This window comes from Micromys minutus, assembly GCF_963924665.1.
Source record: "Micromys minutus genome assembly, chromosome: 1".
Classification (NCBI taxonomy): domain Eukaryota; kingdom Metazoa; phylum Chordata; class Mammalia; order Rodentia; family Muridae; genus Micromys; species Micromys minutus.
In genome coordinates this window covers 33,323,070-33,341,574 of record NC_137969.1, presented here as the reverse complement: position 1 = coordinate 33,341,574, position 18,505 = coordinate 33,323,070, and the positions used below count along the sequence as shown (strand labels likewise).

At 44.7% G+C, this 18,505-nt stretch overlaps 1 protein-coding gene across 1 annotated transcript in view; it reads left to right on the top strand.

Moving 5' to 3' along the window:
- Window positions 1-8,596: 8,596 nt before the first annotated feature.
- Window positions 8,597-18,505, top strand: part of PKD1L1 (polycystin 1 like 1, transient receptor potential channel interacting) — a gene marked incomplete at both ends in the record, with an annotated part of 131,859 nt that continues 121,950 nt past the window's right edge. The window contains 7 exons of the mRNA XM_080920204.1: window positions 8,597-8,663; window positions 8,934-9,033; window positions 11,111-11,209; window positions 11,347-11,468; window positions 13,835-13,959; window positions 14,310-14,398; window positions 18,280-18,357. Coding sequence (XP_080776330.1) covers window positions 8,597-8,663; window positions 8,934-9,033; window positions 11,111-11,209; window positions 11,347-11,468; window positions 13,835-13,959; window positions 14,310-14,398; window positions 18,280-18,357 — 680 coding nt within the window. The remainder of the gene's footprint in view (window positions 8,664-8,933; window positions 9,034-11,110; window positions 11,210-11,346; window positions 11,469-13,834; window positions 13,960-14,309; window positions 14,399-18,279; window positions 18,358-18,505) is intronic.

The window sequence follows — 18,505 nt, the reverse complement described above, 5'->3', positions numbered from 1 at the left end:
GAAAATTAAACAAAAAGAACATTTCCTTTTTTGGCTTTTTCAAATTATTTAGGAAAAGTAGTATTTCTCAATGGCTGTTCGGATTATTCTTTGTAGTTTCCATTTTTATCGGGAAGTCAGGCTGGACTCAGATGAGCTGTTCGTAGATTGGCCCGAGCCTCCCACCTCCTGCTCCCAAGTGTTGTGATGACAGATATGGGCCATCACACCACTGTCTCTTCTGCTATTTGATAAGCTATGTTTAAAGTAACATTTAAAATTAGGGATCCTTTAACTGTTAAAGCTTGTAACAAAATCAGCCAAAATCATGATGCAGATAGAATTTCGGGATACTCCCTACACCTTGTTCCTTGGGCTTGTCTTTTTGCCTGAAGTACCAGAACCTCACTAGTCACTAATTTCACTGCTGTGCCACATACCTGATGCCGTTGACTTTACAGTGACCCAGCGTGAGGGCGAAACAGCTTCCACTGGCACTCAAGGGCTGTGGTCTTTCTGGTTCTTGTGACAACTTTCTGCATAGTGTTCCTTTCATAGCTTATGTCTTAAGGAGCTGTAGTCAAGGGAGGGAGCTGGGAAAGTGCCAGCCTATGAGAGCTCAGAGCTGCTTTGATGAACCCCATCCTGAGGTGGATCCTGAGACTGGAGACATTTTACTGTGAGGAGCAAGTTGTCTAAGGTTTAGAGGTTTGGAGAATACTTCCTTAGAGATGAGAGCCAGTAAGATATCCCCTGACATTGCCTGCCAGGACTCAGAACCCACATCCCTGCTAGGTATGTCTTGAACTGAGATTTTAAGATTGTCCTGAGACAGTCAGGAACGCAGAAGCATTCCTCATGCAGTCACATGTGCCAGAGTCCAAGTGGGCTCGTTATCCTGTGACCCTCCCTTGGTTCAGCAGGCACCTTCCTACCCATCAGGTCTCTAGACTTTGTCCTGCTGTACATCCTATCACAAAGAATCCTGCTCTTGGAAGCCTGAAAAGCAATTCAACATTAGTTCTGGGGCAGGAATTCTGGTTCTTCCACCAAGTACAGTGTCTAATGACATTCTTGGTAAACGTTACACAATTAGTGGAGTATCCATTGTTTTTAAGACATACAATTCTGTACTTTTTAACTTTAAAGATTTTACTGGAATATCAGAGTGTGCAACCTGAGGATTGTTAGGTGGTTCAGAGTTCTATAGCTGTCACTCAATCCACACTGTCGTCCCCACCTTTCAATCTGTGCCGTCTCTCCTGGGCACCTAGTCATTTACTCTCGGTTTCTATACTTACCTGCTCTGGACAGCCTTTTAACCTCCTCCCCAGCACCCAGGCCTCTGGAACTACCTCTCTTTACTACAGCTGTGAGAATCTGAGCGCTCTTGACTCTGTGGTTATATTATCAGTATGTGTATATTGAATGTATACTGATCCCAGCCTTCACAACCTGGCTTTTGCCCATGTCCATTCTTATCCAGTAAATCTGTCTAGAAATTCTGTATTTCTGCAGTCATTGCCATTTCTACAAGGGTGCTCTCCCAGCATTCATACTTTGATTGCTCTGAGGCACATTTTATATTCTTTTTAAATGGCCTTATGTAGGCTAGCTCTGCTCTTCTCACACTGTCTTATGTGAACAGAACAAACCAGACTCCTGCAAAATCTCAGAATATGGGGAAGCCAAATGTCCATTCCTGTCTATTTTTTCCACTGTGTAGTCAAATATGGGGAATATCTCCATGTGTGGTGCTATGAGCAGCTCCGCCTGCCCTGGCGCTTCTGCCCCGGCGTGCTTCTTTACCCCACCGCCCGGCACAAACATGACTCCAAGGCCCAATAGCCTTTCATACAGGTTTATATATTAAATTCTCAATTCACAAACCCTCTACACAGTAAGATTATATCCAATAGACAAAGATACAAACTGCCCTTATATAAGAGATAAAAGACCTATAAAATCCCTTTAAAATATTCAATTCTACCTAACACCAATTACGGCCACCAGGATCCAGGTCTGCTTTCTCCAGCTTCATCTTGATCTTCCCCCAACTCTGTTCCTCTTCCGGTTTCCTATCCTTTCTCCACCTGCCTCTCTACTGTCCAATCATATATCCACCTAACATGAATCTATATGTCTGCTCATAGTTTTGCATTTCTCTGTGGCCCAGTGGATGGTACAGCATCACACTGGAGTTTGGAGAATTCAGGGCAGTCATATTGCTGCTGGAAAGTAAAAATACATGGGGACCTGAAGAAGATTCTATTCCACCATTTTGCTAATGCCATACTCCAGTTCTGTGCTTTTGTGTGGATTCTGACAGTGAGTCTAAAGGGAGCTTGAGTTCATCGATTTTCTTCCAAAGAACAGTGTTCAACCAGGAGATGATAAATTAGAATCACTTGGACATCGATGGTAGGAGGGTTGTTAGTACAACTGTCCTGAAGGTCACTTTACTATCTGTGGGAAAGCTCTAAACTGTTCCCGTTCATTTAATACTTATGCTCGTAAGAGTTATTACATAGGTTATAATCAAAGCTTAGCACTGTTATAAATAAAAGATTCTTAATTTGAATGAAAGGGAATTGGTCGGTGGTCTGTGCTGTGATGTGTGATATACCCTAATGCAATACGATGAAGTACTGTGTGTATGGTAACGGAACCTGTGGGATGTTGGTGTCCACTTGTGACGTTAAAGACCAGGAAGTATTCATCGAAACCCAGTTATCTCTGTTTTTTACTTCAATCTTTTTACATTTGTGTGTTTTCTAACAATTTCATGACCAAACTTGTAATGAAAATATTTTTATAGAACGAAATAAATATTTACAATGTAACTGTTACATGGAATTTATTAATGCACGTATTTATCTGGCAACTTTAATTTTCTGAACATTAACCTTGTACTTAATTTTCATAGCACATCCTTATTTACCAGAGTAGGAAGTTAGACTTTCTGTCATGTTGAATTTGTACTGAGTTTATAGTACTGGATTAATAAGGCCCTCTTACCTCCATGAATTTATTCTTTGTTTTAAGATTTATTTATCTTATGTATGTGACATGCTGTCTTCAGACACACCATTAGAGGGCATTGGATCCCATTGCAGATGGTTGTGGTTACTGAGAATAGAACTTAGGACCTCTGGAAGAGCAGTCAGCTTCTATCCAGCCCCAATTAATTTATTGTATCATGGGCCCAACATGAACAAATTAGCTAGCTGTCTTTTATTGTGACAAAGTATAAGAAGAAAGGTTGAGGCTGGTAAGATGGCTCAGTGAGTAAGAGTACTTGCTGCCAAACCTAATTACCTGAGTTTGAATCTGAGATGTACACTGTGGAGGGATAGAGCCAACTTCTCAGTAAGTTATCCTCTGATCTCCACATATATGTATGCAATGGCACACATTGCATGTGCACACACACACACACACATAACTACTCAATGACTGTAGGGCCCACTGCCCCTACAGCCTTCTATTCCTAAGTTTGCTTGTGAGCTTATGCTTTCAGAGACTCCATATGCAAACACACTAAGCACTTCTACCATGCACATGTTCATGTAGTTGTCTGACATCATCTTTCTTAAGACAACATTTTTTGTAGCTCATCCTGTGAGGGGGGAAATGCAGATGACCAGTCAGAAGCAAGAACAAGGAGTTGAATTTCTGTACTTTAATCTGAACATTTCTTTAATGGTTTGCAAAGGATGCTGCCGAAGGGTGAGAAATATAAGAAGCCCTTATAGGTGGATAGCATTGAGTGTCCTCAACCATTTCATGTTCATGCTGGGACTTCCCCGGACCCTGGAGCATGCTGCATTTTCAAATCAGAAATGTGATGCTCACAGTGACTTCAGTGTTTATGCTTCTTACATACCCAGTGAACCTCCTTGCTGACTGAGCAAACTGCAAGTACCCAGGAGAAAAAACAGCTTGACCCCAGGTCTTGGGACGAGAGAAAGGCCATGCACCAGACACCTCCCTAGTCTGCCTTTGCACTGTGGATCTATAAAGTCTGTGTATGATCTGGATTTAAAAAGGTATCACAAGTGTTTCGAATGACATTATACATGCATATGTGTCCAGTATTTATAACAGCGTATTTATATTAGTATAGGTAAAACACTCCAGGTAAAAGAAGGAGTGGATGCAAGGTTGGGGATAGACACAGGAAGCCAGTTGTATTGTAATCAGTGAAATTATCCTAATATAACCCTAAGGATACAGTAGTGGCACACATAGTTATTTGATAGTCAACAGGTCTCTAATTGGACTTAGGACCACTCAACAAGAAAAAGATCACTCCCCTCATCCTGGAAACCTAGCCCACTATTCAGTGCTAGTGAAGTCATGGATCTTGGAGGAAGACTGTCACTTCAATAAACCAACATAATTCCTAACTACATTCTAAACCACAGGTTAGTAGTTCTCACTCCTCATCAAAGAAACTTTACCTTGCAATAGACAGTACAAGTTATTAAAATGTAGAGTTCTAGAGTCCAGTCCACATCAAAATGACACCTAAGGTTTAAGGACCATTGCAGAAGAGGGGACAGAAAGATTGTAAGAGGAGTAGGAAGCTCATTGTGAGATTACATCTCCTAGAAATGTCAGAGAAGCTATGCATGATGTGAACAAGTACAAAACCAATAGACATGCTAACATGGATAGAAGAGAACTCAAGAGGCTTCAGCCCTAGACAAAGAACTAGCAGCAACCAAAGCAAAAGTCTTAGAGTGGGAGATACAGTCTTCCCCAGGGAAGAGTACACCAATCTAACACCAAATAATCAGTCCTGAAAGCATACACATACAAGTAATGTTATATAAAATGAACAGGTTATAGTTATATATTTAGAAGTGTGTGTGTGTGTGTGTGTGTGTGTGTGTGTGTGTGTGTGTGGTGTGTGAAACCTTCCTTTTAAAAAGTACTCAGGAGGCAGAGGTAAGCAGATCTCTGAGTTCAAGGTCAGTCTGGTCTACAGAGGGAGTTCCAGGACAGCCTGGGATACACAAAGAAACTGACTCCAACAAAACAAAAAACAATCATGAATTTGAATGAGACCAAGGTAGGAGGGGTTGGAGAAAGAAAGGGAAGGGGGAGAAATGTATCTTACAGTATTGTATTACCAGCTGAAAAAAGTTTATATTATTAAAAATATGTACTAATAAATTTCCCCTGAAAATGTATGTGTTCTGTGCTTTTCTTAAAAGTGTTGAAACAATTCAGACACGAAGGTGGTCATGTGGAGTCCCTGTGCTCACAGCAGCTATTAGAGAAATCACAGTGACCATCAAACCGTACAACACTGCCTTCATCTCTGTGATGATGACTTATGCTGCCCAGACAGAACCTTTAGGGAATGCTGTCCTCCCTTTCTGAGGCAGCATATTGAGACATTTGTGGGTTGTACAGATTTTGATTTTGAAGTAAATGAGAACTATGGAAGATTATAGAAGAGAAACACATCCTTTGTAATTCAATTATGGGGGCAAACTACCTCTCCTTCTTCTCCTCCTCTCCTACATCCTTCTTTCTCTAGAGGGAAACTGAACCCAGGACCTAGAAACATACTCTATCACTGAATATACCTCCATCCCTAAAGGTCCCACTGTTGGTACCAGATGTAGTAAAACTGTTGTTGCTGCTGCATTGTTTTGTTTTGGTTTTTCACTTCAAGAGGACCTTAAAGGTGTATCCTGACCTGGCATTACAGATGACAGCCCACCCTGCTATTCTTCACAAAGCCGAGGTACTTTTAATACTCTGTTTCCTTTAGTGAGCCACTTGCTAATCTCTGTCCTTTTAGGACAAACTCACCTTAGAGGAAACAGCCTTCTAGCTGCCATGCGCTCCTCTGTGCAGGATGTTTGGGGTGTGTGTGCAGGGGGACTTGCCATTGGCTCATTGCCTGTAATATGTTAATGAGGAGCAGGGAAGATTCACTGCTCTGGCTCCTAGGGAGGGAGGGCCTGGCCTGCCTCTATCAGGACCCTTCTGTGGCTATTCTACCAGTACTCCACTTGTGATCCTTATACTGAGCAGAAGACCCCCTGGGAACAGTTGCCCGAGAATGTGCTGGAGGGTACTCATCACAGCCTGGGCCCTGTTCTTAGAGCATCCCACTCCAGGAATCAGCTCAACAAACTGTGAGTTTCAGTTCTATCATAATCATAGTAATCTACCCCCAATCCCACACTGCACCACCACAATTTACTGCAATCTGCCCAGACACTGTTTGTTCTATGCATGTTGAGATCCAGAGGGTGGCTGGTGTTGGGGAATGGTGCTTTAAAAGATGCGGAGTATCCAAAGATAGGCAATGGGAGACATCTACAGGCAATCTCTAGGAACAGAGCAAAAACCAATACTGGCAATTTTGCTGCCTTCAAAAGGACACAGCAGCCTGTGCTTTACTTATGAGGACTGGAGTGATGCTGGATCATGCTTTGCTACCTTCCCAGCAAGCTTGGGGTGAAGACAAATGTAATGTTAGCCATGGGATAATCCTAGTCAGAATCTGGGCTTGAGATCTGGGATTCAAAGCTGACTGCTCCTCCAGTTGTCCTTCTGGAGTTATCTTCCCTGTATCTTTTGTTGGGCACTTAACATAGCTGCAAATATGTTATTGCCCAGATCTGAAGGAGGTGTTAAATACCATCCACAGCATCTTAACATAGAGGGACTGTGTCTTGGGAAGTGCTTGTGCCTTTGAAACAGCAGCCGTTCTGCATTCTTTATACTCTGAATCGTATAAATAAATGTTTGCCATTTTATTTAGTCTGTTGGATTTTTCAGGAGATGCAACTTGCACTCAAGTATCCATTATTGTTTGCATTGTATACAGTTTAAATACCTTAACCCTTTTTGTGCAGTGAGAAGGAGCCCGGAAATTATTATCTAGCTTCAAGGTTGTATATTGAGTCTGAACACAGAATCTGTGGTTTCCAAGAATGCTTCCAAAGACATGGCTTTTGTTCCAAGCTTTAAAAAGGCCAATGGGAGTTGGGTAGCTGTTTTCATTTTGTCTCTTCCAGAAGATTCTCTTGGGGCTCATTCCAGCAGGGTTTCTGTCCTTACATACTAATTGCATGCAAAGAAATTAAGCCATCCCTTCTTTTCCTCATTTCTTTTCTTAACAAGAGCATCTAGGACCCTGCCAGGCTCTTTCTGGCTCCTCAGTGAGGAGCTGAGGTATTGGCTTTTCAGTGGAGTGTCTTGAGAGGCTACTGCATTAATCACATCCAGAATGTTTGTGCCTGGAGTAGTGTCTAGGGTGTCACCTGGTCTTCTCCTGCTGGCCTGATCTCAAATGGTTGTCAACACGGATAGAACATGCCTCTGCCTCCACTGTGGGTTTCCCTGTGCTCTGCTCCATATCATACTAGTGAAGTGCTCAGCGGATCCCACGCCACGGGGAATCAGGCTGACAGTGTGGGACACCAGTGACTCCACTCTTTAGCCAGATATGGGCAGTTTAAGAAGACAGCACCCACATGACTGTAAAGAGAGAGACAGAGACACACGGAGAAAGGGGGTGGGGGGAGGGGAGAGAAGTGCTAAGCACAGGTCACCAGGTGGCTCTGTGGCTATGGCCATTTCCTGCTCACTGTAGTTGAGGCATAGTATCATCGTCTAATGATGGGGCAGCTAATTCTTCATTTTACCTCAAGTCTCACTGGCTGTATATTTCACATTCTTAACTCCTATCACTTCTGGAGCCTTTGGTTAGCAGTGAGGACGCCACAATCTTCCAATTTGTCATCTTCGTTACATCTGGTCCTCCAAAAGGGCAAAGGTGGCCAGCAGTTCCTGGTGTTGCATGTGGCTGTCTGCCAGCAGACCCAGTGGCAGGTGTCTTTGCTCTGGGACTTGAGGTGTTAGATCTGGCACATCTTCCTTCAGTGGTGTGGTGTGGAGAGAGAAAATGTTGTTTGCTTACAAACAAGTTACAAATTGAATCCTACTCCTTCCTTGGAAACAAATCCACTTTGACTTACTAATAAAGCTGCAGAGTACACAACAAACACAGAATGGAGAAAATAAAAGGAATTCACACACACACACACACACACTGGGGGGGGGATTAAAGACCACCACCAGCCAGCTCTTCTTAGAAAGACTTGGTGTCAACAGAGGGTCCTTTAGCCTCAGAGAGGCCTAAAGGCTCTGTTTACTCAGCCTGCCGAGTTGAAATAACTCCCAGCAAACACAGGATCCAGGTAGATTAGCCAGCCCAGCAGGCCCTTCCCCCATGGTTCCTTCCCTTTCCCATCTGAAAAGGAGCTTTGTACAGGAAAAGCGTCTCCACCCTGCTGATTAAAATTTTCCTTTTGAGGTCAGTGCAAACTCCTAGACAGTTCTAGAAAGGAAAGACCTCCTAATTTCCTGAGTCAGACAAAAATAAGACTGAGTTTTATAGACTCTCTTTGGGGGTTGAGAAGTTTCTGTAAATCAGGATTAGGAGAACCCAACTCTTTCATAAACAGCAGGAGGTTGCTTTCTAACCACAAAGGATCCGGTCCCTACTTCTGAATGGCCAAGTAAGAAACTAGATGACACCTATCCAGAACAATTCATCCTTTGGATCCCCAAGAGAACGGGTACCATGAGAGAGAACACTGAGGAGCCCAGGATGCTCCCCAGAGTCTGTATAACAGAGATGCTTCTGGAAGGTAAACTGCCTGATGAGATGCCTGGGCTTATTGGCTGGGACTTTTGCTGCCAGATTTCTCTCATTTCTTCTTCGGTGGCTTGAGAACAGTCCTTGATCTGTTCTGTGCAGTCAGTCACACAGAGATCCCCATCTAAATAAGCATGTGAAAGTTTTCTGATTGGGGAAGTCATGCCACAGTCTCTTTCCCCATGTATGATGTGCACCCGGCGTGAGTTCTCACTACAGAGATTAGAGGCCTCAAGTGCCTCTGTCACCTTGTGTCTTCCAGTGAATGAAGGAAGCGGGTGTACTTACTGTTGTAACCAGGACCAGCTAGCACATTGCATGGCTGAGGCAAAGGCCAAGGACAGTTTTGAGGACCAGAAAAGGTGAGCTGGCTTGGGTGGGGGTGATGAGCTGAACTGTAAGCTCTGCCTGCCTTCAGAAATGTTTTTTTCAAAAGCTCACTGTCTACTTCGGTGTCCTGGCCACACTTTCACCAGGGACACCAAGAGGCAAGAACAATGGGGGCTGTCCTTGATGCTACAGGAAATGCCTCTGTTTAACATCATTGCTGCCAAAGATCATTTGTTTTGGCTGCCTATTTTCTCCGTGGCTCTTTAAAATCACCTGCCCTTTTCTTCCAAAACCCTCCTCCCACTGACTCACTTGCAATCAAGAGCTCCAAGAAATTTCTCTTTTGCTGTGGGTAGCTGTCTCTCAGCATGGGCTGTGGTGTCTGCACAACGCACAGAAGTTAGGAGCCTGTTTGAACAGTCTTCTGCCCTCCAGAATGTGGTTTGCTGGTTCCACGGCTGTCTTCTTGTTTATGCCTCTGTCTTCTGCCCTTGAAAGATGAAAATAGGTAGGGGTGGACATCACTACCCTGGCAATTACTCAGTAGTTTCACAGAGGCTATCCGGACCTGCTGTCTGTCTCCCTCTTGAACATGTTAGGCTAGCTAACCTCTCCTGACTTCTCCCACCACTGTTCACCTACATAATGTCCTCGTCTGCCCCCTGGTGGTGGCTATTTGGTTATTGCTTCAAGAACCAAGCTTAAGAAAATTGGATAGAACTACCCAGTTTTTGTTTTGTTTTGTTTTTCTGTTTTGTTTGTTTTGTTTTTTTATTCATGTAGAAATTGAAATACATGCACCCTCTACATTCCATAGGCATCCAATAAAGGTAAAATACTTATAGATTTAAATGGTTAAAAAAATCCTACAGAGCTTGTACACATTTTCACAGAAGTAGAATCAAGCACCAAAGGATCATGCTAAAAGCCTAAAGTGTAATGGAACAGCACAGGTGACCCTTTCTGGAATGGCGATCCCAGCACCAGCCTTGTGATACAGGCTCCTTTCTCCTTCATTGAATCAGAGAAAGAAAGAAAGGGAAGAAGAAAGAAAAGGAAGACGGGGAGGGGGAAGAGGAAGTAAGAGGAGGTAGAGGATGAGGAGGGGGAGGAAAGGCGGGGAGGCAGGCAAGAGGGGCTGCGGTTTAGGAAGAGGCACCCCATTTTTCAGGAGCTGGGAGATGGACAATGATTTCCATTGTTCCACTGCTGCCCCGTTCTGTGGCCAGTAACCAGTGTGAACGTGAAACCCAAATAACACCATCAACTGTCAGAGTCAAAACTGGAACCCACAGTCTAGTTCCACATCAGTTCATCTACTGCTCTTGGCTTGCTTTGGACAGTCATAGTAGGTCAGGTATTGAGGAGTCATGGTCTGAAGGGCAAAGTCCAAGGCCTCTGGAAAGGCCACGAAAGAGTATGTGGGAGGTCTCTGAAGTGGAGCCAGGCAGCAGCTTTCGGTACCTCCAGAACCAGTATGAGCACTGGCTCAGTGTGAATGCTGGCTATTCCATTTGCCAGTGGTGTCAGCATTTCCAAGTCAATGTAGCTCCTTCTACTTCCAGGGTCTCACCATATAAAGTAACTATACCAGACCCCCGTGTATACCTATAATTACTGTAACCAAAGACCTGAGACAATCATCTAACAACGACCAAGCATGTGTGTGGACTCACAGCTTGGATCCATTTAGCCCACAAGAGTTGGCCTTGCTGATTAGACCTACAGAGAAGTAACACCTGAGGCCACAAGGCTGTGATAGAACAAAGCCATCATTCATGGCCTAGAGGTGGAGAAAGGTCCACAGGTGCCCACAATCCCCCCAGGAGAGCAGATCTCCCCCTGCTCCACCTCTTAAAAGTCCTGCTACCCCCAATACCATCACTATGGGGACCACGCTCTTTACATACAGGCCTCTGAGACCCACAGCATGACCCGAGTTTCTGTGGAGACTAAACCGGAGGATAACAGTAGTGTAAGGTTCACATCGGCGAGTAAACTCCAGCCTCAAGGGCTGGAGAACAGCCAGAGAGGCAGGACATGAGATGCAGAGGAGGAGGCTCAAAGCCCAGGACTGAGCTTGAGTGTCAGCCCCATCTATCTGAGCAGGAAGCCAGACCCAGACTTCTGCATCAGCCTGATGGGAGATGAGTTTAGTGAACTAGAAACAGCCCGCAAACGTGAAACTAACGTGCCAAAGCCACAGAAGTGAGTTACTTACTCTTTGCCTGTGTGACAGTCACTCAGTGCCTGATGAAGCTGTGACAGAAATACAGACATGGGTGAGGGATAGCATGGGGTGGCTGTGCACAGTGTGGCACTAACTTCTCTGTTCCCACGAATAGGTGTTTCCAGCTGGTTTGCTCTGTTTCCTCAACTGGCGAGACCCAAGCTGGGGCCGGGGAGAAGGCGGGTCATCAGTTTCGTAGCTGCAGCCTCAGAGCCTTCTGCAGTGGAGTGCTCACTGGTAAGGCCTAAGGAAAGGGGTGAAGCCACCACAGCCTGGCCCCTGGCACCCATGTGTTGACAGTGTTGTATTTCACACACCATCTGCCCTGCATCCTGTCAGGTGGTTTGGAGCCTAGCTTTTGTGCTCACCCCTTTATCGAATGCAGGTTGAAGGTGTAGAAACAACAGGCTTCACGTCTGTCCTCAATGGGTCCCTGCAGGGTCCACAGATAAAATGGCATATGATAGATGAAGAGAAGGGAAAGGCAGATCCAATGCAAGTGTTATGTGGTTCAGAAGCCCACAGAGAAAAATGAAGACAGAGTAGTCCTGAGTTAGATGAATCATGGTAAGCTGGGTGAAAATGTGATAGGGCCAGGCCTGGGCTCTAGCAGTTTATCAGACAGAGAAGCAACTAAGAAGATAAATGTTACTTTTACATTGACTTCCTCCGGCTTCGACTTCTGATTCTTGATAAGAATGCCACACTGTTCTTCTTTTTTTTAATTGTATATATTATATTTACATTTCCAATGTTATCCCCTTTCCCAGATACCCCTTCATACTTCCATCCTATCTCCCCGCCTCGCTTCTATGAGGGTGCTCACCCACCCACCCACCCCCTCCTACCTCAATGCCCTGACATTCCCCTACACTGGGGCATCGAGCCTTGGCAGGACCAAGGTTTTCTCCTCCCATTGATGTTCAACAAGGCCATCCTCTGCTACATATGTAGCTGGAGCCATGGGTCTGTCCATGTGTACTCTTGGATAGTGGTTTAGTCCCTGGGAGCTCTGGTTGGTTGGTACTGTTGTTCTTATGAGGTTGCAAACCCTTCAACTTTTTCAATTCTTTCTCTAATACCTCCATTAAGAGCCCTAATCTCAGTTCAATGGTTGTCTCTGCCTTTGTCATGCTCTGGCAGAGCTCTTAGGGACAGCTATATCAGGCTCCTGTCAGCATGTACTTCTTAGCATCAGCAATATTGTCTGGGTTTGGTAACAGTATATGGGCTGGATCCCCAGGTACAGCAGTCTCTGGATGGCCTTTCCTTCAGTCTCTGCTCCAAACTTTGTCTCTGTATTTCCTCCTGAGAATGTTTTTGTTCCCCCTTCTAAGAAGGACTAAGGCATCTGCACTTTGGTTGTCCTCCTTCTTGAGCTTCATGTGGTCTGTGAATTGTGTCTTGGGTATTCTGAGCTTTTGAGCTAATATCCACTTATCAGTGAGTGTATACCATGGTTGTATTTTTGTGATCACTCAGTGATATTTTCTAGTTCCATCCATTTGCCTAAGAATTTCATGAAGTAATTGATTTTAATAGCTAAGTAGTACTCCATTGTGTAAATGTACCACATTTTTTGTATCCGTTCCTCTGTTGAAGGAAATCTGGGTTCTTTCCAGCTTCTGGCTTTTATAAATAAGGCTGCTATAAATATGGTGAAACATGTGTCCTTATTGTGTATTAGAGCATCTTTTGGGTATATGCTCAGGAGTGGTATAGCTAGATGTTCAAGTACTACTAATTTTCTGAGGAACTGCCAAACTGATTTCCAGAGTGGTTGTACCAGCCTGCAATTCCATCAACAATGGAGGAGTGTTCCTCTTTCTCCACATCCTCACCAGCATCTGCTGTCACCTGGGTTTTTGATCTTAGCCATTCTGAGTGGTGTGAGGTGGAATCTCAGGATTGTTTTGATTTCCATTTCCCTGTTGACTAAGGATGTTGAACATTTCTTTAGGTGTTTCTCAGCCATTTGATATTCTTCAGTTGAGAATTTTTTGTTTAGCTCTCTACCCATGTTTTAATAAGGTCATTTGGTTCTTCGGAATCTAATTCTTGATTTCTTTGTATATATTGGATATTAACCCTCTATTGAATATAGGATTGGTAAAGATCTTTTCCCAATCTGTTGGTTACCATTTTGTCCTATTGACAGTGTCCTTTGCCTCACAGAAGCTTTACAGTTTCATGAGGTCTCATTTGTCGATTCTTGATCTTAGAGCATGAGCCATTGGTGTTCTGTTTAGGAAATTTTCCCCAGTGTCCATGTGTTCGAGGCTCTTCCCCAGTTTCTCTTCTATTAGCTTAAGTATATCTGGTTTTATGTAGAGGTCCTTAATCCACTTGGACTTGAGCTTTGTACAGGGCAATACGAAAGGATCAGTTTGCGTTCTTCTACATTCTGATGGCCAGTTGGACCAGCACCATTTGTTGAAAATGCTATTTTTTTCCCCACTGTATGGTTTTAGCTCGTTTGTCAAAGATCAAATGACCATAGGTGTGTGGGTTCATTTCTGGGTTTTCACTTCTATTCCATTGATCTACCTTCCATTCTCTGTACCAGTAGCGCACCGTTTTTATGATTATTTTCTCCTCTCTAGAGATCCAGGCTAAACCAGAGCTCTGTGTGAGTGACAAGCAGAACATCTGTCTTTCATATCATCCAAAAAGGACAGCACAAGACCCAGAGTCACAGATGCCATCTTCACCAGCTCCCTGGGAAAAGGTGACCTTTCCTCCTAAGAACTGTGTGTGTGTGTGTGTGTGTGTGTGTGTGTGTGTGTGTGTGTGTAGAGGCTACAGCTCCAAATACCCCTGAATTGAGTTTCTCAGGTACCCGTTACAGCAGGTGAGCAGAAGAAGTACACATTTAAGTTTTAAAGCCTTCATTCTGTCGTGAGAAAGACCAGAAGGCAGAGGAGCCTGGGCCTCAGGGGCAAAGTTCATCAGTCTGTCTTCCCCTCTGCCCTCCCGAGGGAGGACAGTGCCTGGCGCACAGGGACGGGGGCTGCTGTTCTTTATGAGTAATGCTCCTTTTCTGAGTCCTCTCACACTTCTACTTTCTTTTCCTTCTAGAATCTTCTGAACACAACTAGTGAAGGAAGGCCAAGCTTCATTAACAGAGAAACACAGGCTCTTCCAGCTTGGGATGAAGGTACTAACAGGTAGGCTACAGAAGCCCAGGCTATTCAGCCTTTCAGACTATACAGACGGCATGGGAATCCTGAGCAATGTCTCAGATGCCAACATCAGGGTCGGTCCTGTCACTCCAAAGTAGATTTGAACCTCTCAGCACTAAAGGGAAAGAACATACGGTAAACCCTGAATGATGGAAGTCACACAATGTGGCACCAGATAAGCATCCTCCGGTCACTAGTGTGAACTCTACTATGAGTATGCTATGTCAGAAACACAGATGGACAGACACATTGTGCCTTCCCACAATGGTAAAACTCCCTGGGTTATGATAAACCCATGAGCTAAGTTGGTTTTGTTGGCTGCATTCTGCTAATTAATCCTGATTTGCCTGAAAGCTCGCTGAGACAAACACAGTTCCTCATGTGTTGCACGTCACACACTAATTATATCTCTACACATGTAGGTCAAGTCATAGAGTAGATGTAAAGGATTAAAGGAGCTGCAGTGGGGCTCAAGGATTTCAGGGAGGCCTTCCTGGAGACAGGGAGAGAGCTGTTAGGGATGCTGCAGAGATCAAGTCATGGTGTCAGGTGGTGAGCCACCGGCGACACTGCCTCAGAATTGAGTCCAGCTGCAGAGCCTCAGGGCCCTGAAGGCAATGGGCAAAATGTGGAATGAGACCCAGAGAGATGGAAACTTGCCTCAGCTGTGGCAGAGACCAAGATGAACTAAAGCCCCAAGGACAGCCAATAGCTTTCTGCCTGCTGGTTCCTTGATGTTTATAGTAGGTATTCAGATAGCAGGTAACTAGCAGGGAGAGTGTCCCCATTGCAACATTATGTTCCTCTTCCTGCTGGGGTCCAGGTAAGAATGCAGCCACAATGCTGAGTCTGGTGTGTTTTGTAAGTTCTAAGTTGGCTGACTTGCTTCTTTTCTTCCTCTTCCTCTCCTCCTTCCCTTTCTCCTTCTTCTGTTCCTTTATCTTTTTGTTTCCCTTTCTATATAAATTGTGCATGTCTCACATCGGCCAATTCTTTATTATTATTATTATTATTATTATTATTATTATTATTATTATTATTAATAGTAGTAGTAGTAGTAGTAGTAGTAGTATTGTGCATGCGTGTGTGTACGCGCACTCGAGAGCGCGCGTGTGCGCGCACACACACATACACACACATACAATGTTTAAATAAGTGTGGGCACTTGAAAGCCCTGGTGGAGGTGTGGAGATCAAGTTACAACTTTCAGAAGTGGTCCTTTCCTTTCAGTATTGATGCTACTGCTTCTGGATTTTCATAGGTTCTAGGGTTTGAACTCAAGTCATCCAGCTCCCATGGCCACCATTTTTATCTGCTGAGTTATGTAGCCACCTCTTGGACCTTTTCACCCATGTGCTCATATGCTAAACTGCCTTGATACATTTCTCCATGATATTTTGTTGCATTTATCATGTATCTGTCTGTGCCTTAGGATGGCAAGAGAGAAGTTGGTGGTGTCTGCACACATAGTAATTCTGTGTCTGTGTTTGTACTCAAAAGGGAGCCAGATGCTGCTTTTAAAAATGTGAACTCCCTCCCTCCCTGTCTGTCTGTCTCTCTGTCTCTGTCTCTGTCTCTCTCTCTGTCTCTCTCCCCTCTCTCTCTGTTAGCACTGCCTAAAAGTTCCTGCTGTATATACTATGTTGTAACTTAGAACAAGGCTGGTGTAATCGCAACATCAGGACCAAGCTGACAATACTCAGCAGGGTATGTGAGTGCAGCTCATGGAGTTGGAAACAAGACTGTTGATGAGACCTTGAGGACATGGTGCTTTGTGAAATGAGCCAGTTGAAAAAGGGCAAATGTGTTTGTGCTGTTCTCACTATCAAAATCTCAACCATGAATGCAAAAGGAGTCAAGGGGTAGCCAAGGGGTGGGGTGACAGTGGGGAGAAGCTGGGGGTTGTTTAGAGTTCCCTAGGAAGTAAAAGTACTGGATACTGGTAACAGTACTGTGAATATACTAAGATTGTTTAACTCCTCATTAAACACATTAACCATGTATAGTTTATAGTTTTTGGCTTCCTTTCATTCTTCCTCCCTTATCAAAACATTACACAACCAAATATTTGAAGTTTGGGGATAATCAGTGCTGGGAGCTTTGGACACCCACCCGCATGCTGTTAGTTTATGAACCAAGTCATGGGAAGGGTGAGCCCAACACTATGACCTTCCTAGATTTCACTTAGCTAATGTGGGATTCTTGGTTGGAAGGGATTTGTCTGTGTGTGCCTGGAAGTCTGACAGCTCAGCGCCTTTCAGTTGCTGTTGTCTCTGCTACATGTTTTATTATCTTAGCATAAAATGCACCCTTGTGTTTTACTGGCGAGACTGGCACCTCACCCCCAAGCCTATGCCAATGAACGTGTTCTTTCAGGCTTGGATAAAACAACCCTCTCCAACATGAGACTCAAGCACTGAAGAATTTCACAGCTTATTTTAAATTATTTAGGGCTTGGGAGAGATAAAACTGTTCAATTAGAAGGAAACATTCTCTGGAATTAGCATTCCCTGTGGGCCATTGGGGAAATGCCATTCTTTTCTCTACAGTGAATGGATGTGGTACAAGAGGAAAATGGGGGCTGTCTAAGGCACAAGCCCTGCGCTCTGTTTCTCCTCCTGCTCCCAGCATGCGGTCTGTCTGCTGCCTACAGTAGTAGCAGAGAGATCAGGCTCTGTGTTTGGGCAAATGGGAAAGCCCATGTGTTTTAGAAAGAAGATCCTCTTCATGTTGTGTAGACTGAGCTAGGATTTAGGGATGTATCGTAGCTTCTAGATTTTTGCTTTCAAAAGCATCACTATGTTAAGAGGTGATGCTATAAGGAAGTTGGGGTACAAATAGTCAGAACTGGGGCTCATTTTGAATGCCCAGAGTAACTTAGGATGTCCTTGCCAAGGACAATAATGCAGGATAACATGCCAATGGAGCTGGTTCTGCCAATGAAGGAAACGGTATATGTTTTCTGTACCACGAGAGAGGCGAGTGAGGGGGCACAGCAGCAAGCCAAGGACCAGACCATGAAGTTAACTTCATGCTGCAGTTCCCTGTCTCCATAAGGACGAGTCTGCTGTGGTCAGTGGGAGACATAGCACACTGTGTGTTAGCCACTGACTAGAGCTCAGAACCAGGACTTGCTTTTCTGTGCTGGGACATAGCTGTATGCCACAGTGCACACTGACGAACCAGCATGTGTGGTACACATTTTAGGAAAAGGCTTTAACTGTGCTCCCCTCTACCATAAAGACTTTTCCCTGACTCTGCCACAGCCCTGAGTGGGTCAGTTTACAGCACATGCAGTCTGTGGTGAGCCACTTCATGGGTTCCCAGAAACAGGGTTGGGACACAGGGAGGGTCTTTAGATCAGCCTGAACACTTCCCAGTCAAGTATGCCAAGCGAGTGACAGAGCCTCTTTGTTCCGCTGTGATCAGAAGCAGGACCAGCCCCAGCTCCCGTCTCAGGTGGCTGTGTGAGACCGAAAGAGAAGAGGAATCGTTCCCTGGTCTGCAGCAGGTTAGTGTGTCACCCCGGCCACTGAAGTACGTGTCACCAAGCTCACTGGTGACCCTTCCTTTGCCTTTCTTAACTCTGCAAGATGCCAAATGCTCAGGCAGAGTCGCAATGCATCATTGCAATAAAAAAGAAAATAGATGTCACACTATCATCCTATGATGTCATCCTCTGGCTGCCAGCAAATGATAGGTGAGGCAAATGATAGGTGATCGTCAATGTTCCTGATGACACCTGTGTAGTTCTAGGGGTCTCCCCAGCCGGGGGTTCTCTTGGCTGGAAACTCTCCTATTTCATTCTAAAGGCAGTGACATTGACAAGTTGATTTGCAGGGTGTCTCCTCTGCGGCCCCCTGCAGCCTGAAGGAGGTTTTCTGCTGTGATGAACAAGGAGCACTGTGCTCTGGGGAGGACTTGGCCAAGATGCTGCTCCTAAGGTCAGTCACCATGACATCCCCACAGACCAGCAGCCAGGCACCTCTCAGGAGTCTGACTTTCTACTCCCCTATCACTTCCAGAAGGCGGAAGAAGAGTGATAGAGGCCACACCCATCTTTTCTTACTTCTAGGGCCATCCCTTTAGCGG